The sequence below is a fragment of the Typopeltis vanoorti genome, chromosome 17 (assembly GCF_054136105.1).
Source record: "Typopeltis vanoorti isolate ZY-2024b chromosome 17, IOZ_Tvanoo_1.0, whole genome shotgun sequence".
NCBI classification, from domain to species: Eukaryota; Metazoa; Arthropoda; class Arachnida; order Uropygi; family Thelyphonidae; genus Typopeltis; species Typopeltis vanoorti.
In genome coordinates this window covers 112,924,473-112,946,648 of record NC_143565.1, presented here as the reverse complement: position 1 = coordinate 112,946,648, position 22,176 = coordinate 112,924,473, and the positions used below count along the sequence as shown (strand labels likewise).

The window sequence follows — 22,176 nt, the reverse complement described above, 5'->3', positions numbered from 1 at the left end:
TTTTAGAAACATCAAGAATTTACTGTTAAAATTTAAATTTTATATTTGGTTTCATTTTTTTAATATAACCTAAAATTACAGATAAATAATAGGTGTGTATATTAAATTACAAAGTATTAAAGAAAAATTTAAGAATTTAAAGAAATTCTTTAAATTTGATTTTCAGTTTAGAATTAACATATATTTATATAAATTTAATAGATAATTTACTATATTTCATTAAAATCTAATTTTGAATTCGATCTGACCAGATTAATGCGCTGGATGTAAGATGTTTACATTATTAAAGGAAAATATTGAATTATTATATTAACATGCATCTAAATTAAGATGTCTCTAAAGATTATTTGAGATCACGTGGTTTACATTATTTCTAATCTCTTATAACATCTAACATAACTTTGTTGCTTTTTTGTGTTGCGATTTTCTATTTGGTCGTTTTGAACTCATAAATTTTAACCTATATTTCTCAGAGTTAATATATTTGCTTCACTAGTTGAAACTCTATATCTAAAAGTGAAATATCTACATATCTTTTTAAATATTAAGTTAAGATAAATAGCACGTGAGTTTATTAAGTGGAATTCGTAACTTAAGAAAATTCAACCGCGAATGCGAGAATTAATCCATATAGGCACTGCTTTACTTTCAAACATTTGTAATCAAATAAAGTAAGGAGCGTTCTAATATTTGAAACTATCTTTATCTTTAATAAAAATATTTAGGGATTAATTCAATGCGTTGCTATGCCAAGTCATTTTCGTAATATTCCTACAATAATAGAAGCTTGTTAAAGTTTCGTTAACTTTTGTAATGAAATCTTTATATTAATCTCTCATCTAAAAAGCAATTTCGAGGTGAATTTCTACTCTAATGAATGATTTTTTTTCTTTCTTTCTTACAGCTGACCGGAATGAAAGTCTGGGCGCTTTCCGCTCTTCTTCTAATTTTCTTACATTCTGCCACTTCCGAACCTAGCTATGATATAGGCGGAGAAGATTACGGAGGTGGTGGTGGTGGAGGTTACGGAGGTGGAGGTTACGGAGGCGGAGGAGACTACGGTGGAGGTGGTGGAGACTACGGTGGAGGTGGAGAGGAGGACTGGAAACCACAGCCAGTCAAGTACATCATCAAGGAAACTCCCAAACTAATCACCGTCCCACACCCAGTACACATCCCTAAGCCAGTTCATATTCCCAAACCTTATCCAGTTTACAAAAAGGTTCCCGTACCCAAGCCATTCCCCGTTCCCCACGTCGTTACCATTGTGAAACCAGTGCACAAGATCGTTCCCATCCCCAAAGAGTATCCAGTCCATAAGCCTGTTCCAGTACCAAAACCCTACCCCATCCCTAAGGTCATCAAGGTCCCCAAACCTTACGTTGTGCCTGTTCACAAAGAAGTACCAGTACCCAAGCCTTATCCTGTTCACGTGCCTGTTCATATCCCTAAACCCTACATTGTTCCCGTCCACAAAACCATTCCAGTTCCAGTACCCAAGCACATTCCTGTTCACATTAGTGTGATTAAGGAGAAGCCAGTTATAATTAAAAAGCCTGTACCAGTATAGTAAGTATCTGTCTTTCACTTTCGTTCTCTTTTTCTCCATTTCCACTTAAATATTTTTATTTGCTTGTAAATTTCGGAAATGAATCCAAGTTAAGCAAATTCCACACTTGCCTTTTTATTTATTCTTAATTATAGTAAACATTATTTTAGAATACCAGATCTAATCATTTTTATTCTCAAATGGTTCGAAATTGCTTTGAAAGAGAATATAAACCTTGCTAAATTCATTAGGTTTCTCGGTAATCTTCTCTGCACTGATGTCCTTTATTTTCTATTTACTTTTCGTATTTTTCTATCATTAAAATGTTAATACATAACACAGTCTTATTTATTGATTTAAAAACGGTCAGGTCCCATCAATGGAACAGATATTCTTTCCCGACTAACTGTTAAACATTACACTGTGTTTATAAATATTAATATTTTAGAGAAATACGTTACGTAAATGTCAAAGAACGTTACTTTCCAGAGGAAAAAAATCTGTAGCTAATTGCCGAAATTGACTTTGACTATACTTTCCCTGAAATCTAGATACGCTCTAGTGACTTCAAGGAAACATTATATTAAAATGATCTTATATAAAACCTGTAAAAATCAGGATGAAACATACACAAGTAAGCCGTAATTTGCTAGGTTAAAAATAATGTTTTTACTTTAGTATATCCTCGTTAGGTGAAGTATGTCCCACCCTTACTTCTTCGCATGACTACATTTTGACACGGTTGACAACTTATCGTTGCTAATACTATCAAATGCTGCAAAATTGTCCCATATGAATAATTACAAAACCACTTCCTCAACATAATATTAGCATACTTGCTAGCAGGTCATTGGGTTTAGTTTTCAATATTTAAATTCAAAAATCTTTCATTAAACTCAAAACTTTAAATTAAATTAAATTAAATTAAAAAAGTTAAAAGAAAATTAAACTCAAATATCCTTTTTAATGATTCAAAATCCTTCATAATGATTCAAAAAACCTTGTAGTCCTTACAAGGACTGGCTTAAAGGGGCGAAGCAAGAATGCTTTTCATATTCCCCGTTATCTGTAGAGGACAGTGTAGGGATAAGGTGTTATTGAGCAATTAAAGCTCTGATCATGGCAGGAGGGTAACAACAATAGCCGAGCCTCAGTTAGATCTTCATTGGCTACAGCATTGCCATCCATTACCCTTCAAGGGTATTGGATTGAATGAATCAATCACCGCATCTCACGGTCGATTCAGATTCAAAACATTTTCTCACTTATTTAATTATAGAAAATTTATATTAAGTTTACAATGGTGTATTTGTAATAAAACATATATGAGTATTTTAATTTATTAATATTATATTAATTAGTAACCTTCTAATTTTTATTTTTAATATATATGTAATTTTAAAATTTTTAAAGTAATATTTTAACTTTCTATGTTTTTTTTATTAATTAAACTTTTTAATTTTAACTACTGAACTTCAATTCTAACATTAGAATGCAAATATATAAATCACATATTCACTCTGATTCCATTTACTAAGGCAAGTTTTTATGTTATCTTTCTCATATAGCACTGAAGAAAAGTACGACTGGAAATAGATGATCGTTTTGGACAGAGATGCAGTATTTTGTTATTACCATTATGAGAGAAAGAGACAGAGAGAGAGACAGAGAGAAAAACATCATCCCAGGAGTCCGTGCATCATTTATCCTTGGTGTAACCTTCTCTCTATCTCCCCCTTTATACTCGACCATCGATGATTCCCAAGTATTCAACTGATGTACAATAATCTGAGACCCGAACATAGCTTTGTTGAGTGCTTCGAGGGATATATATACGATATTTGTACAAATCCAAGGCAATGTGCTTGTACAATTGTACAGTGAAATCATTAAAGTCACTAGCTTCCTTTTTTCATAATATAAATCTTGTGTTTGTGATTATTTGGTATATTGAATATTCTTTAAAAAATAACGAAGAAAAATAAGAACACTAAGCGACATTTATAAATCGAGAAAAATTCCTAAGTGTCGCATATCATTTGTTTACAATATTAAACATATGGCTTGATAAGAAAAAGTAAAAATTGCCAGCAATTAAAAATTCAACAGATACTTGCGCACACTATTTAAATGTTGCAATGTGTTGAATATTTAGTTTCTGGCTTAATATAATAGCTAACTCAGCGAATCATGGACTTACAGCAACAAGGACTCTGCAAACAAATTGCCAAGTGACAGGTTTATTGTTAATATCTAAATATGTACAGAAGCGACACCTGCCTCCTGATCAGTTATAAGCATATAAATCTAATGCAAAATTGTGATTGCAATTTTAACTGTACTTATAAAATGAAGTAATTCCCTGAATATTATGAGCGCAATAGAAAATTTAATTATTTCTTCTTATAGTAGATCATTTTGAAAATGAGTTTGAGAGAGAGACTTTATATTGCAAGCATTAAAAATCTGAAAAATTAGTACAAATATACTATTCTGGTATTTAACTGTATATTAATGGTAAACATCAAAAATAAATATTTTTAATTTAGTCATTACATACAATGTATCTACTTTTATAACACAGATAACAAAAAAAAAAAAAAATGAAATCAATGTTTTTATTTAGGCAATATTTTAAATACTTGATATCCATGCCACATCCCGCTAAGGACATAGATGTTTGTGAAAGCTTTAGGTGATAGGTGATTTTTATCACGCACGGTGTGATACTATAGTCTGGCCTGCTAGATGCCTCATTTTTTTTTTTTTTTTTTTTTTTTTTTTAAATAACACACCAGGCTTGGACTCTAGTGCATAGTTTTCAGATGATCTAACCTCTTAGTCCACTCAAGCCACTAATTTATTTTACAACTTTTCCTGAGTGAGATACACATATGAAAAACAGTTGCTTAAATCATGCACGAAATTATATAGTTTTAAAATAAAAACTTGAATCTAGACAGTGGTAGATTAAACAGTTTGCAATGATTTAGACTTGACGTAATTAGCGGAAGAAGCTGAAGCCATAATTCAAGTATGTACAACAAAATTGCTTAAATGTGTCTGGAGAAAACTATCCCACAAATATATCGATTCGTGTTTGTCAAGCACATGCGCCTAAGAAGGGCGCATGTGCTATAGAGACTGACCTTTAACTATATGAATCCTTGTATATCCGTCGACTTTCACCTGATGTTTAAGCAATTGGAATGTTGTTTTTGGAATTACAGCCGACAAATGTAATATTCTGTTAACTGAGTGTATTCTGGTCAATTTTCCTGTTTTGAGAGGTAAAAAAACCCGAGTTTTTGGAAATTAAAAGCTTTCCAACTCTATATGAGGTGAGGTAAGTCACTTTCCGGTGTAAATGTTCTTATAAAGGTTCTGTGTGTTGTAGACGGGATCACAACCCAGGTCTTCAGGAATTCAAGGAGCATCGACGATACCGGTGTTGCGGTATTAGGTTCGTATATAGGATCATATTAATTTATTTTGTTTGGATTGCAGTTAGTTACAAGTTTCTTATTCGGTACTTTCCATCGTTTCATGGAGTAATAGCCAGAGCAGTTGCACATGTGGTACTGTTCTTCCGATGTCAAGAATTGCAAAGTAAGCTTGCAGTGCAAAATTATTTCTTCAACCAAAAATAAACACAGTGAAGTTAATATGGCTAATTAGATCATTTTCAGGATCACAAGTAGTTACAACGGATTTTAATTAAGCGATTTCTGCTTGAGATGCTTTTCTTTCGCCTAATCTCTTGCTTTACCCACATTTGACTTTTACGATGACTCAGAAAGCGAAATACAACCGACAGCACACGCGAAAGGATGAAACAACTTAGCAAGAGAGAAAATTTCCTTCTTTTTACGGTAACTTTTAAACACTAAACTTGTTTGTTTGGAAATAATTCAATGAAGCAGCTTTTCTCTCTCTCTCTTCTAATTAACGATGCAAATGAGGCCCTTAATTAGACTAATTTGCGTTAAACTGCCGTGTATCACCGACAAGGGTACTTTTCAAACGCACGTGCATTGAACAGTCAAAAGCTAAGCCGATGCGGTTTCCTTAAGTGATCATCTCCGTTCAGCTAATTCTCTTCCTACAAAATAAATTCCACTTCTAATGCATTCTTTTAATTTTCCACAATTTTTGTTCGTCTCATTATATGGCTACATTAATTGAAGTCGCGAACTCTTTCACTTATGAAGTAGAGCATAATAATAATTGAGTGCAGGCTTCGTAGCGGAAACCAAACTTTCGGTTATTTTAATTGCGAGCCATCAGTTGTGACAGACTGGAACTAGTGAATTGAAGTTGAATAATCACGTGATTTATTTAATCATCGGACTTGAATAAACTTTAACTTCTACTGAACAAACAAAGAAAAAAAATTACTCGATGAGACCGCATTTCATCTTCAAAGCAAAACATCAGACTCGAGGAAGACTCCAACGAAGACACGCCCTTCTAGGAGCAGTCAAAAGAACGAATAGAACTTGTTCGAAACGTTCAATTGAGTTTTTCCCCTACAACAAATACATGCCCAGTGACCTCAGTTTCTATGATATTATCAGGCAAATTTTTGCCTACTTTTTTTAAACTTTAACGACCATCGTTCATTCATTACCAATGAGAAAGTGTTCACTCGATTGTCGACTTTATCGATTCCACGAATGAGCTGTTCTATGTGTGCGAGTGCGTGCTTTTCAACAGATAAACAGGGCTCAATAGCAACAATATCAAAACTATAAATCTCTGTTGTCGAAGAAATCTATTAGTGATTATAACAGATTGAAAATGTGGAAACAATGCTTGGTTTAGAGATTTTTTTAAAGCTTATTATCCAGTTTTATGTAAGGGACTCCACACAAATACTGGGACTTTTCGAGATTTTCGAATTTTACTACAAGAAAATGTAGTTAAGTGTATAACTGGTTGTATGACATTAACTAACCGACCAAACAGTGTGTAGCAAAATGACGCCCGCCACGAACTACTAGTTAATATATTACAGAAACAGCATAAATAACAATTACATATGTAATCAATTTCTGAATATATATATTCATGTACTTATGTATTTTATATTTATTATTGTCACATTATTTTCATTAAAATACATTTATATAATTTAATTTAAACTTCTAATTTGTATTTAAACTACTGTAAAAGTACCTATTTGTCAATCTCGAGTACAATATCACAAATTACTTTCAACTCTCCAAATTACTTTGGAGCTCTAACAAGGCTAGAAATTGGATTAAAGTCTGATAACTGACTACATTAAAATAATGGCCTATTACGTATTTTTTAAGTTGTCTTTAAAAAATTAAGTTAGCTTTCTTAGAAGTATATACTGTAAATATAATATTTTTATGACCATTACACCTATGTAATGTTAGAAACTTATAGCATATTTAGGTGGGGACTCAAGCCTACATCAACACGTGACGATGAACGTCATCAGCCATCTGAAGACATTCAAAAATGTCTGAAGAATTCAAAAATGTCAGCATGGATATATATAATATCCATGCCGACAATGGAATTCAAATTCGCAATAGGCTAGTCAGACTGGCCCAGAATCAGCCGACTTTGCCAGGAGTAACTTTTCACCACAAGCAAGATATATCACGGTGTTTATTTGTGAGTCTACTCCTCTTCAATTGGCCACAAGATATAGCACAAACATTTCCAACACGTGTGCAACCGAAGGAGGAAGAGATGAGTAGAAATTAAATAATTGCTCTAAAAACATCGTCTTGTTTCAACGCACAGAATATCTGATTGCAGAAAAGACAATTTTCGCAAAGTTAAAAGCAACTACTTAAACAACGAAGTGAATAATTACTTCAAAATACAGTAATCAACTTTTTAATCTAATTCATTACTTGGAAACGGAACAAGTGAGGAGAACGAATGCCCACACAGCAATCACCTCGTGTGTAGTCGTGCTGTAGTTTCATTGGAAAAGGTGTTCAGAAGAGAATGAGTGACCTCTTTAGGGGTTGTTCATGGTTAGTAAGTCGGAGAAGAAAAGAGGGTGTTTGCAAGGGTATCTTCAAGGAAATAGAAAGGAGATGCACGTAAGGAAAAGTGTGGGTAGACAAGAGAAACAAACAATTTTTTCTTTCCCTGTTAGTGATGCTGATCAACTTCTAAACAGGACGAACTTAATTAAACCATCACCGGGGGAAACGAAGTCTACTTTCTGATGATCATGACTTATTTCCCCTCCCCCCCCCCCCTATTTTTGCATGTCCGCTCAAGATGTTTGTGCTACATCCTCCGGCCAACGATCTCATGAACTGTATGACACCCCTCATCCACCCCTAGGAACTTCCGTGTAGACTCCACGGCATCAGTACAATGTCCCTAGCGATACGTGCAAGTAATGGCCGCTTCGGGGGGCAATGACTTTGTCGGTGATCTACTGACCACCGTGGACCGCAAAGGTGGGTTACCGTATTTAAAATTCTTCAAGCATCCGTGCGCGCACACATACACATACATACACACGCAGCCCTAAGTCTACACTCCCACCTTCCGGTTTAGGAAACCTCATTTGGCGGTTTGGGAGTAGCAACGAGGTTGGCTGCACTCTCTCTCGTGATGACGGGTTCAAAGGTGTTGCCATTTGTGGTTAACCAAGAATGACGTAAGCGATCAACGATGATACCAAAGCCTGTTCGGATGCACTCTGTGTGATGCATTTTTTTTATTTCTTAATCTGAAGTTCTGGGGTCGTAATATTAATGTTTTGTTTGCAATGCGTTTTTTAATGGTTATTGCTAAGTAATGCATGTTTTTCACGTGACCAACAATTGCTAAATTTTATATAAAAATAGTGGGAAAGAAGTTAAACCTGGGAATCTGTTGCGAACCACTGTATAAATATACATTTTTTATGGATTATGGCTTACCTAGATATTTTCAGGTAATTCAGTAATGGCTAATACAAAATACTTTAAACTGATGATAAATTTATTTCTTTATTTACTCATAACATAACCAATTTTTATAACGTAATTTTACAACACACTGCAAGAACTATTAAAGCGCTGATCATGGCATGAGGGTAACAGCAATAGCCGAGCCTCGGTTAGAACTTCATGGGCTACAGCATTGCCATCCATTACCCTCCAAAGGTATTAGATTGAATGAATCAATCCTTTATAGACATAGACATGAAAACTCCTGGAGTTTAATTTATTTGAATTTATTTATTTAAATTATTGGTCTATAAACATTAATAGAGAAAAATTTAGTAAGTCGAAGAATAAATAGAGAAAAATAGAAAGTTTTGATTTATTTTAAACATTTTTAATATTTGATTATATATATATATATATATATATATATATATATATATATATATATATATATACATTATGTAGATTACGGAACAAATCCTCACTGGCTTTTAGGAATATTTTGATTTCTGAATAATTTTAATCTAGGTCTAATGTTAGGTATTTTGTTATTTTAAAGTTTTTTGAACTCTTTAGGTTTCGATGTTGTTCCTTGAAGTACTAAATATTATATTTAGTACTCCATAAAATACTTCATACTGAATATTATATTTAGTAAATATCTGTAGCAAGCTTTCTGCTGAATGTGGAGTCCTACGTAGCTTACGTTTTTTATTGGAGCATAGGATGATTTATGATAAGATTGGATTATAATGATAAGATTATTATGATAAGATAGTACTAGCTCTATTAACAATTAAAAGAAATAATGAATTCTCATTTTAATTAACACTACACAAGTTAGTTTTTAGAGTCAACTGCTTTCACACATTCGGGATAAGCAATTCGTCATTTAGACATCTTGAACTTCTGAAGGTAAGTTTCTCTTTTTATTCTTGCAATTTTTGATAAGCACTTTAATGTCTTCATTCCATTTTTAATCAAATCTTGCAGTAATTCTTTTACTGTAATATTATTTGATTTTACGAATGCATTTGATAAAGTACTACACGATAAATTAGTTTTAAAAGTGCAGGAAATCGGGATCAACAGTAGAGTGGGGACTGATGACATGGATTGGAGACTAGCTAAGTAATAGTAAAAAGCGTGTTTCGTGTGGGGAAGCGGTGACCCTGAACGGAAAAATGACAACGGGTATGCCACAGCATTTTGTGTTGAAACCACTACTATTTTAATTTATATATTGATGACATGGTGTCTGACTTAAAGGGAAAAAATCAGCTGTTTACAGATGACGCGAAGTTCGGAAGAGTTATGAAAAATAACGCTGAAGTTAGATTACTTTAGGAAGATTTGGATAGGTTGGTCCTATCCAAATCTTCTCGTCAATGATGACAAATGTAAGGTTTTTCATTTCGATCAGGGGATGGAATGCAGTGTGCTATAATCAGTGGAAATGTGCCCAAAAGGTGGAGGAAGCGAAGGATTTGGGAGTGTAATTGTAGACGGAGAACTGAAGATCGGAAATCTTCAGTTCTCCATCACATAGCGGGGGTAGTGAAGACGACCCAGTGGATTGCTGGAATAATGAAAAGGACACTGGTAAATCGCGAGAAATGGTAATGCCATTATATAAGACCCTATTTGGACTGCTGTGCACAGATTTGGTCTCTTAGCTTTAAGAGTGATGAAGAAACATTAGAAAGAGTTTCAAGGAAAATAACCAAGATGATTTCAGGAATATGGATGTTGACTCTGAGAACTGATTGAATAATTGTGAGTTGCAGCTTCTTAGATAGGCTGAGCAAGAGTGATGTAGAAGCATGTAAATTGGCGAGGTGATTTTATAGAGATACAGGAGAAATTGTTCAAAACGTGATAGGAAGGTAAAGAAATAGAGGTCATTCTTGGAAGCTGAGTTCTCATGCGAGTAGAATATGTTGCCAGAGAAATTGGAGAGTACCCCATCAGCGAATGAGTTTAAGGAGTTGTGGAACTGGCACTGTGTAAGCGAGATCGACTGTTCCTGTAAGTTGTTTGTTGTTTTAGGTTTCAAGGGGGGGGGAGGATTCATTAACTGATATTATGTGTCGCGTGTACTTTCTATAATGACTTTTGGACTCCATGAAGGTGCCAGTTTAGTAGTAGTATTCTTAAATCCACTACGTCCGGTAATCATGCATTAGGTAGTTGCCAAAAAAAGGTAGGTTATGTAGGACGCTCCATTAAACATAAAATTTGCCGTTAGCATTTTGATAAACAGTAATAACATATCGAAATTAACTTAACAATTACTCAGTCCTGAAATTTTCAAAATATTTCCCGTTTATTTGCGAAGTCGACTATCTCTTTCTGCTGATTATTTCTCAAACTAGGTCGGAGAAAGAAACTGACTAATGATCAAGTTCTTTAGGACAGGAAAAATAATTCGTTGACAGATTAATCGACAACACCAATGTTAAGAGCCAATATAGTTTTAAAATGATATGTTTTAATGCACCCGCTATGTGCGAGTTCATCGTTTATGTTCGTAATCATTTCGTGCTCCATGAGATTGTGACTGTTGGATGGCTCTGAAATGCGAGAACGAACTTTTACTCTCATTACTCACTCCACAATGACAGTCCTTTCTTCACGCGCGTGACCAACTGAACGCTTTAAGTCGATTATATAAATCCTAAATCATAATTTGAAAACCATCTGGTTGAGTTCAGCAATCTTCAAAGGAACTAATTGAATTTTAAATCGCGTGGTCAGCGATGGAAAACTCAAAATATGTAAACAAAATAATCGCGTTGAAAATTGATATTTTCGCAAACTCCACATGGAGATTTTCGTCCTATGATTATTAAAGTTGTACTAGGAGCAGACACCGTGAGTAAATCCCTTTCGGTAACAAATTGCGCCCTATTAGCCATTCATCATGTTTGCCATAGACAAGAGATCTATCAGTAACCTGGAAAGATTCGTCTTCGCTCTACTAATTCTCTTTCCAGTAATGATTCATTGCTTGGTCACCTACCCCCGTACTAAGGGATGAGAATGGTAAAGTGTCCCAATTCAAATGGGTCGCGTATATTAGACCGATTTTTTTTTTATTTTATTTTAGTAAACAGCGATGTCTCTCCTTCTTCCCAGCATTTATATGTTTAACATCAGTGTTGTTATGATTTACTTTCTTGGGTTACGGCGAATTATGAGATTCACTACGGTCATAAATCATGAAGTGTAATAAAACTAAGCGAGCCCCACACGAACAAGAGACCGAGCATACTAATCGCTTTCCGATGAGATAGCCCGTATGTCGACCTACGGAGTATGTTTACCTCAACGGATTATTCAGTTCTTATTTCTAAAATTTATAAAATTTTAGAAATAAGAACTTTCTTTATAAAATTCCGGGTAAAATTCCGATAGCCCAGTGTTGTTTTATTGAATGATACCTTTAGAGTAGCCCATGTAATACTTTTAATTCACATTTTATGTGGTAGATTAGGTTGAATTGTTCTGTATCAGGACCTTAGAAACTAAGACTAATAAACAGGGGATTATGCCTGCTAATTGCGTTTGTTTTGCTGGTTTGCTAAAAACTTGAGGTTTTGGGTGGGGAGGGGTCGGATTATATGTTAGATGGTATTAAATTAATTGTAAGAGCACTAACTTGAGTAGCCCTTTCTTCGAGAACAGTATGAATAAAGTGTTGATAGAAGGCACTGCAGGATTGACAACATGCTCGTTTGGCAAGCCCTCCTACATGTTGGAAGCGAAATTTTACTGGAGGACTCGTCTTATGGAAGGTAATTTTATAACAAATTCCGGAATGCCAAATTCAAGCGTTTTCAAGGGATTCTTTAATACGAAAGTTTCGATCCGTGATGCGTTCGTTTTGTTTTTTTATTCTTGTACAGGTTTTCTATTTTCTCTTCATATTTTTTATCTGATTTCATAAATTTTTGTGTTGTTGATCAAACTGCGTTTTCACGATAATGAAATTCACGATCTCTATTTAACAACTTTTTTGTCGCTGCTAAAACTGAGCTAGAGGACAGATCGATCCCCGTGAATTCCTCGTATCCGCAAGCGTTTGACTATCAATGTCAAAGCATTATTTGATCAATCCTGAAAAGACTGAATCCAACTAGATAATGAGCGGAAGTATTTTAGTGATGCCTGTAACACATGATTCTTTTTTTACACTCATTCTCTCTCTCTCTCTCTCTCTCTCTCTCTCTCTCTGTCGGCTGTGAACTATAGGCGAGCTTATATTATTAGTGATAATCTTATCGTGATAGGCGACAACACTCCCAAGGAACAAATGAATTAATTCTATAGTATAATTTCATTGAGTATAAAAAAAGGGGGGGAATGTTGAATAGCAAGGAAAAAACCCACTATTTAAAATTTAGAGTTTAGTTGGAATATGCACTTTAAGTAAAATTATAAAATCAAATTATTTTTGTATACTTTTTATAATAATTTTATATGGACTGGCTAAAGATTTTTTCGTTACTTTTTATATTATTTTTATATATTTTGGGTATTTTTATCTACTTTTTACATAAATAGAAAATGTGTTCTAGAGATCAAACATGAAACTTTCTTCAAGCCCCCCTCAGGCCTCCAATAAGCGGATCGGTGGTCTCACACCGGGAGATAAAATTCATTCCCTTCCTATTAACAATCACAAATATCCCTGTCCCCAACAGGATTCAAAAGTGTAGCCTGTTGGTTGGAGAGCGGGTACACTGACACTCGGCCAGTAAATACTTAGCATAAAGTCAACTTATGATATTTGAGTATGTTTGGTTTCCTCTTAACAGAATCAAGATTTTGATCTTTAGACCGAAACTTGTGTAGTTGGTAACCGTTTAAGATATATTATTAACTGAAGACAATGTACGTTTTCTATTGATCATGTGTTACGTTGGTGAGAAGGGAAGCTGATAGGGAAATCACCCGATTTTGTACAAAAAAAAAAAAAAAAGCATTTATTTCATTTAAGAAAAACTAGTTCGAAACCACACGCAGTTGAGACAAAATTGAGACTCGCTACGTAATCTTAGTAGTTAGAAAAGTGCCTTTAAATGTAACATAATTATTCATTTATACAAATCCATTGTTCGAAGACCCATTGCGGTTTGCTGTTCTAATTTAAGAAGCAATTGTTAAAATACGCTTTGAAACATTTCTATAACACGTATATTGTTTCTGAAAACTTCTACTTTTCTTTATGTAGGTCACAATGAAGTAAATAATGCAAATTGAAGAACCCAATTATCTATGTTTGAACGTTCAACCAAAACGTGAGATTTCCATTATTGAAAAGCACGAAAATCACTCATCTAACAATGATGACAATAAAACAAGCCATACGAATTAAATTAGGGGTATATTTTCCTTGGTATATATTAGAAAACAAATTTTTCCCATCCTCCTCCCTTGGAACGTTTAATGTATGAAAGTGGTGATTACCAATTTACATCCACTTTATTCAGGTCAACTTCGCTATAAATAGCATCCAGCCATTACGTATTTTAGATTATATCGCTGCTCGGAATCGTGTCTATAATTCACGCCAATTGGGTCTTATTATACTTTCCCTTGGTACTATTACCTTTAGTACAAAATCATGTTTCTACCCTTAAACTTAGAGGTCATTAACAGAGAAAAATAGACTGCCTTTATGGGTATCAAGATTGATTATCTGACACCAATAGATTAAAACAGTTTCCTCACCCACTACTAAATAATTGAAGTATTCACACACAACTACGCTTATAAAACCCCCAGCTATCAAGCAGACGATCAAAAATTAAAAAAAAAAGTTCGCTTACCTTCCACAATGGAAATAAAATCAAATGTAGACTTAACAATAGAAAACAAAAAAAAAGAAATATATAATAAAAAACTATAAAGTTTCGAGTGAAGTTCGGTGTTTTACCGTTAGGTGACGCTTTTGTCAATATTTTTATTTTATTGCTATAATAAGCTCATAAAAGTAGCTTTTTTATGTCATGTGGTTTTCAACCACGATTTGTGCATTCTTTACTTGAAGGGAATCTAGGACTGATTATATCCGGTTAGTTTATGGGAACCCGTAATCACTCCAATACCGCATATCAACCTATATTATTGTCGTGTATAACTAGTTGTGTAATAATTGGTTAAAGAACGATGGATAAAAGTAAAGATCATAACAAATGTAGGCCTTGGCTATTTTCTAGCTACTTTCACCGCGTCAGCTGACGTTGACAATGATTCGATTGCGCAGACTCCTTATGGATATTATGCCTGGTTTGTGTCACGTAACAATGATACATTGATTACGGAAATGAACTTGATGGCTTCCAAGGATATTTTTGAGGCTTAAAAATATATGTGAAACAGAACTCCAAACGTAAAGATAAAGTTCACCTATTTAGAACGCAAATTGATAAATATTGAAACAGATCTGCAAATAAGTGTTCTTTTAATGAGCATGCGCGTTAAGTGCTTCCCATTTTTCACGGATTCTCGGATTTGTTACACTTTCTGAAAGTAATAAATATTCTTGTGCAAAATGTGCCCATCTTCTGTTCCTTAAGTAAGAGGCGGGAAATAGAGGCTGTCAATGACCTGGAGTTGTATAATTTATCTAGATGAATGATCACACCTAATACTTCTAACGGTAGGGTCGATGGCACCAACTGCACGTTAGCCTCCCCACTGAGACCAGATCGGCTATCATTAAAACTTATTGTCATTTACACCAGCACGCCGTTCATGCTCCTTTCTCATTACCCCCATCGGGGTTGTCAGTCTATCAGAAACGTGCTGTACGTCAGACTGCGTCTAAATTAGTCCCGGAATGCTCAAGGATGCAATAAAGGAACCAAAAGAAAGTGCTCTGAACGCATGTCAACGAACTTAATTAATTTGGCTAAACAAGCGATTAAAATGACGTGTTGGATCTGCTTTAGTGAACATCGTTCTATCTATGTTACTCTCGCTTTCTCTGGATCAGTTGGTTCTATGCGAATGTAGGAATTTTTTCTTATAACAGACAAACCGACCTTTGAGATGCACACCATTCCGAATACAGATCATTGTGTTGTCTCTGTGCCGATACATTGGTATGCTGGTTAATGATATTATGAGTTTGTCGCGTATTTATATTTTCTGTTTTATATTCTTTCTTACCTTCCTCATTTAAGCAATGATTGCATACAGCGCAAAGAGGCGTGCATTTTGTTTATTCAGTAAAGTTCGAATTACGTCAAATAGGGTGTGAGGGGGATTGATAAAGAATTTTCCCAAGGTTATTCATTTCGTGGAAGCAGACTGATGTATGGCCCAAAGGATCTAATAGAATGGTGTCAGAGTAAGTCCCAAAGCACCGTAAACGGACTTTATGACCGTTGATAAGAAGGAAGAAATAAATATGGTTGCCCTTGGGTGAAGCTCTTGGCAAAGCCTCTTTAGTTATATAATCACACCGAACTTCCTGCCATGGCATTGGTTGCTATTTATATAATCACGTGTCTCTTCCTTGAGAAACATGAAGAGGACATGGATAAAGTCCTTCGACGGACAGAGAAATAGCTAGAAGGTGGTTTTCGAAACAACCTGTTCCTGATGAAGGTTATTCACTGAGAGTTGAAACTTTTAAAATATCCGGAGAATACGTGATTTGGGGTGAGCCGAAATTACATAGAAATACATTCATTTCGGGTGTCAAACCCACAGATGACTACCTCATACAGTCTTTAAACTAATTAAAAATAAATTGTTTTCAGAAAAATGACAGTAAATATTCTTGTTAACCAAATTAGGGCGAGCCCATTGCCGTTTCCATAATTTTCGAAAAGGCACACTCAGTTCCGCAAGTATTTTACGGAATAGATGACCTCTTTATTTCAGAAACACACGTCTCAGAGCACGAAGGGACGGACAGAGAGAAAGAAAGAGAGTACACTTTCCCAATAATTTCCGACAAATTGGATGTTGTTACATAAGACATTTTTGTAGTCAAACTTTCATCAAATTGAGTGCGGACATCGGCTACTAACCCAGACAACACAACACCGCAGCTGTATACCCTGAGGAGAGCTTCAACGATGACCTATAAACGCATACGACTGTGAACCAGTTCCGCCAATAATGTTCCACGCTTAATTTCCCCCTTCTCTATATTCAGATAGAGCCCTGACCCAACGCTTCTCTACGACAAGGAATACACGAACACCCTTCTGTAGATTAGACTTAGTTTTCCACTTGACGAAGCAAATGAAAGCAAAAACTGTGGACGACAGTTTTTAGGAGGGGGGGGTGAAAGAAGGGGTGCATAGCAAAGAATAATAATCGTAAAACAAATACGTTTCCAAACCAAGTTTTTATTACTGCATTAGCGAAGTCTCGCCCCCCCCCCGTCTTATTTCGTTGGCATGACGACCTGATTCGGACACACATGTTTGGCCTGTTTCGAGTGGTTGTCGAATGTTGGACAAACCCTTTCAACCTGTACTGCCGGAAGAAGAAATGTGCTTCGGGATGAGACTTCAAGGTGTTTTTCGATGACGGATGATTTAAAAACTCCCCCAAGGGGGAGGGCAGAAGACAGGATTTCTGAAGAATTTAAATTAAGATGGACATTTCAGGAAGCGCACTTGCTAATCACTCTTCCCAAATGATTTATTTTCTTTCTAAGTGATGTTTACGTCTTTTATTCATACAAAAAAAAAAAGAACGCCCATTTAATAATCAAGGGGTTAATTAATATTCGGAGTCAGTTTTCGATGTACTTTTGATGGCGTCTGTAATTAGGGTATTGAAATAATGGGTTTGGTGCGTGTGCATAAAGGTTTCATTTTATTTATTTATTTTTATTTATTTTGGTATTTTTTTTTTGTATTCTCCTGACTTTTTGGGGTCAGTAGGAAATATGAAACGTATTGCCAAGTGGAAACAATCCATTTATCTTATCATCAACGCATAACAACTACTGAAAATCAAAAGTGATGGAGATTGGTAATCTTTTCTACTCTTCCCAAAATAGCAGCAAATAAAATAGAAATATAAAAAGAACATTTTATTAGAATACAGGATATTATGGATCCATTTATATTTTATAGCCAAATATAGAAAGTAATTGAAAACTTTCGATATTTACCAGAGAGTTTATGAGAATATAACCTGCAACATCGGAGTTGCCTTGACTTGCACTATGTAATAGTAAAAAAAAAAAAAAAAACTTTGCATATATTTATAAATCAAACTGAAAATAACTATTTAATCTATTTCAGTCATTTTAAATCACAAATATCGAAAGATCCTTTTACTAACCAATAATTGCCGACCATTTTCTTACGGATGGTTAATAACTACTACTACTAATCCTCAAACTATTTTTAGTTCTACAATGGATCTAATTATTTAACTATTAATAGCCAAAGAAGTTACTAATTTTAATTCGTGCAACGAAGGTTATAGATTTGTTTCTTCCACTTAATCGTCTGTGCTTTCGCTGTCTTGTAATAAATGCAGTAAGGAAAAGAGAGGGTTGTTTAATCAGCCGAACTACTTAATAGAGCATAAGTTCCCGATTAAGGGATTTTATCCATTTTTGAGGTCTCAGTATTTATCCTTTGAAACCTTAAGGTTCAAAGATTATTCCCTTCGTATCTAAAAACAGATTTGTGCAATTTGTTTTTTTGTTTCCGTTTCTTGATTTAGACTTCCCGCTGAGAGCAGACCAAGATGTTTTTGAGGTAGAAAAAAGATAACTTAGATTTGCCGAGTGGAATGAGACATCTTCAGTAAGTTTTTAAAGGTCAATTTTCTCTTCTCAATTGCAATATAATAATGTTGTATTGCAGTTAAAGATCGTAGGTGAATGCTGTCTTGTCTTGTCTGTAGAGCGATTTCTAAAAAAGGGTCAGCAGCAACTCTTTTATTCCCATCAAACAATGAGTCCTCTTTCGGACAAATCTTTCTATATAAATTAAGGAAAACCACTGCATTATAGTTAAGAAATATTATGAAGACAATAAAGAGATTAAGAATTCATATGAGTCACGAATCAGACCTTGATTGTCTAGAGATCCGTATTAAGGTTAGGAAAAAACTCCAAGGGTACGAGTTCGGTATGTACGACTGTGGGAAGTTCATTTTATCCTAATAACAAATCTGTGTTTCACCAAAGCAAGGTCATGCTATACAACCGTCTATGATTTGCTAATCCAAGGGCATGCGCACTTAATGACCTTACTGGTAAGCAAACAGTTCGAGTGCTTTGAAAAAACGAATTCCATCACTTGGCCAGAAACATATTTGTCTGCCACTGCGAAAAAAAGAATGTATTAATACATTAGGTTAAGCTTAAAAAACAGTTGACTTTTAATCCTGAAATAAATGTTGAAAGTCACCCTCGGATATTAACAAATCTCATCCACCTAATTCTCCCATTTATCTTTTTTGTTCAAGTATTATGTTAAATATATTTAATTACTGTATTTTATTTGCAATCTTCAATTCTTTAGTTACGATGTACTGGGAAAATGTTAACATAAAATCTATTTATCTGTCTGTAAAATAATAAGTATCTTTTTTATTGAAAATATTTATTATTCTTGTTCTAGATTATCTTGAAAACATTATTAGTTCAAGATTTATAGCATCAAAGTTTTATTTCTTACAGGGATATGCAAATAGTGGACAAACTACTCTCTCTCTCTATCTTTTTTCTTCTTAGGCGTACAAGAAAGCTGACACGGTGTCCTATTTCTTTAGGTTCCCGTTGGTCATCTTCACTTTAAGGCAGTGGAATAGTATCCTAATGGGACAAAAAGATAAATCATAGTCTTTTAAGAGGCAGAAACTACTGTGGCGTCTTGATTTACGAGCCCAGTGAACTCTGCAAGGGAAGAAAACATAAAAATGAAATCAGACTTTGAAAGTTTCTAAGGAAAATAAAGATAGCTACGTAATAGTTTCTTTTATACCAGAAGAAGGATGAAGGAAAGGTCACCGTGATCAGAAGCACGTTCTCTGATCATTTAAATAAATAAATAAACTGATTTAAATTCCATTACATTTCCTACAGGAAAGATCGCAGCTACAATTCAAGACCTTTTGTTTATCCCTCTGTCTCACTTTTATCTCTTCATTTATGTATTTTTGTATCTATCTTTGTATCCTTCGTCTGTGTGTGTGTGTGTGTGTGTGTGTGTGTGTGTGTGTGTGTGTGCGTGTGTCTGTCTGTCATGTTCCAAACACCTGTTTCCCCTTTTCGTAGCGTCTGAATACACTTTCATGTCACGTGATGTGCGGTTTAAAGGTCATGTCGATCCTTCATCTGAACAGTGCGAAACCACACGACTCCCACACGGGCGTCCTAAAATCTCTTCTTTGCCATTTTAAGCACGCAGTTGGGTAATGTCTCTCGTCAACATCTGAATGGAGAACTTTTTCCGCATAATAATTTCTATTTCGTTTCCGTCCCATAAATACAATCTCTCCTTTACGCTGCATAGATTCTCTTTCCTCCCATTGGTGCAATACCGGCCTTAATTTTAAAATTCTATCTCCACACGAGAATTGTAATTTACGATTTGCTTCTGGGAATGACCAAATTTGTCGCTTTGAGAGGTGATCCGAGGAGCCAGTTTTTACTAGGGTAGGCTGACAGCGAATTTAAACGTTTGAATTTAGAGAATATTCTGCTAGAACACTGTAGGTTGTTAGTTATGTTCCACTAAAGTCTTTTTTTTTATGTAATGGAGTGAGTGACACGAACAGATAAAAAACTGTTCTGCTGGAAAAAGTATTGCGACGAAATAATAAAAAATATTATTTGAAATAAAAAATGGAATATAAGTACTCTGAATTGTATTCCAGTTTCTAAATAACCCAAACAATATTTTATGTATGTTTCTCATTTCACGTGACTTGTCATTACCATAATTACTCACGTGTTTCATTGTTGATGGGAGAACCCATTCAGTGGCCAACAATAAATTGCACGGAACACTTCCTGTAATAAAAGTACAATGAGGTTTACGACAACCAATTGCATGTTTGGTGGGCACTTACTATGCAAACTATCCCAATGCTCTATGTAGTAGCCAGGGTGTTCCATAAAGTAAAGTAGTTCGCCTTTGGGACTGTATTCCAACGATAAAAATGAAAGAATTAAAGTTTTGTTACCATAAAGAAGTCGTAAATGCCATTCACGTGAGTCTTGCAGAAATAAGAAATGCCAGGAGTCTATCTCATCCATAGACTTCGTTTCCATGGTAACGCGATGTGGCAAAGATCCGTTATCGCATTAAGGCACACACGTGGAGGTCTTTAACGTTGAACTTGGTATTATCTCGTCAACTGCATTCACTCAACTTTACGGGGTGTTTACGCTCTGAAGACATTTCGCTGTCACTTCCTTTTTCTTTTGCATCTTTCTTTCTTTCTCGCTTGTCTACAGAATGCATATCCCGACGTACATGCATGAACGAAAAATCCGTTTACTTCTTTTCAATGACCCTCAACCGTAGCGTTGTGCCACGGTTCACAGCACCAACCCACTAACTAAAGGGGGTAGGAAAAAAGGGGTGGATTTTCACTCTTCCACGAAATACAAAACGCTTCAAGAGTGCATTGAATTTGGTGGAAAGAGAGACGATCACACAGTCAAGAGTTGAACACTTCGGATTGACAAAGTCTATGGGAGGTTGGGTGGGGATAGTTTTATTGTGCATGTCACCATGTCAAAAATGAAAGGTGTCAGGAATTCAGTTGTTCCAGCAAATAATCTTTTTTTTAATTAATACTGTATTTATTTATATATCTATCAAGCTGCAAGAAAAATACACTTAAAAATCTCCGAGAATGGAGATTTAAAAACTTAAACACGAGCGTTATTTTATTTAATCATTAATTATTATTTAATTATAATGGTGTCTAAAATTCAAATTCAATAAAAGAAAATATAAATAAATTTAAAACAAAGTTAATAAATGTAAACAGTTAATAAGATAATAAAATTATACATATAAATAAATATAAATATGAATAAATAATTGAAAATAAAATGAAAAATAAAAATATAAAAGCGGTTTAATGCACACAATAAAAAGAAAGTCATTTGAGGGAGTAACCACAACTCATAGAACAGCCAATAATGAATATTATAAATATTTTTAAAAGAGTTTTGTTCCATTATGAAATAATTTGTTCATATATATTTGTATTAATATAATATTTTGTTATAAACTTTTGCTACTAATTAAACTGAATTCAATGTAGAGAATTGTTTTTGTCGTGTTTCAAAGAATAACGGGGACTGTGGGTGTGTCCTACTCAGGATATCTGCCAACTATCCTCCGAGCATGCGCTCCTCTTGACAGCAAAGGGAAATCACTTCTAGAAATCTGCCAAGTGAAGCCTGCTCGGTGTTTCCCTAAATAATTGCAACTCACATCGAGCAGGAAGTGCGACAGTCTTCTGGAGCTATTCGGGTTCCTTAGCTGAGTAAATCCGAAATGCGCAAGAGTAGGCCATCATTTCTGATAAGTCTCGAAGGAATTTGAAGAGGAATGACATAATGGTGTTCTATTTTGTGTATCGCGAAAGCCTCAGCTTGTCAAAACTTAATTACTATGATTGAGAATTGCACTGACAATGTCTTACATACGCCGCACTGTTTCCGGTAGAGTATTA

General features: G+C 34.7%; 1 protein-coding gene across 1 annotated transcript; it reads left to right on the top strand.

Annotated features, from left to right (window-relative positions):
- Window positions 1-913: 913 nt before the first annotated feature.
- On the top strand, window positions 914-1,570 carry LOC150097805 (uncharacterized). The gene has a single exon (XM_090406998.1). The coding sequence runs from the start codon at window positions 914-916 to the stop codon at window positions 1,568-1,570; it is 657 nt and encodes a 218-aa protein (XP_090263124.1).
- Window positions 1,571-22,176: the final 20,606 nt, after the last annotated feature.

Coding starts and splice junctions, on each gene's coding strand:
- LOC150097805 (XM_090406998.1), top strand. CDS start 914: ATGAAAGTCTGGGCGCTTTCCGCTCTTCTTCTAATTTTCTTACATTCT.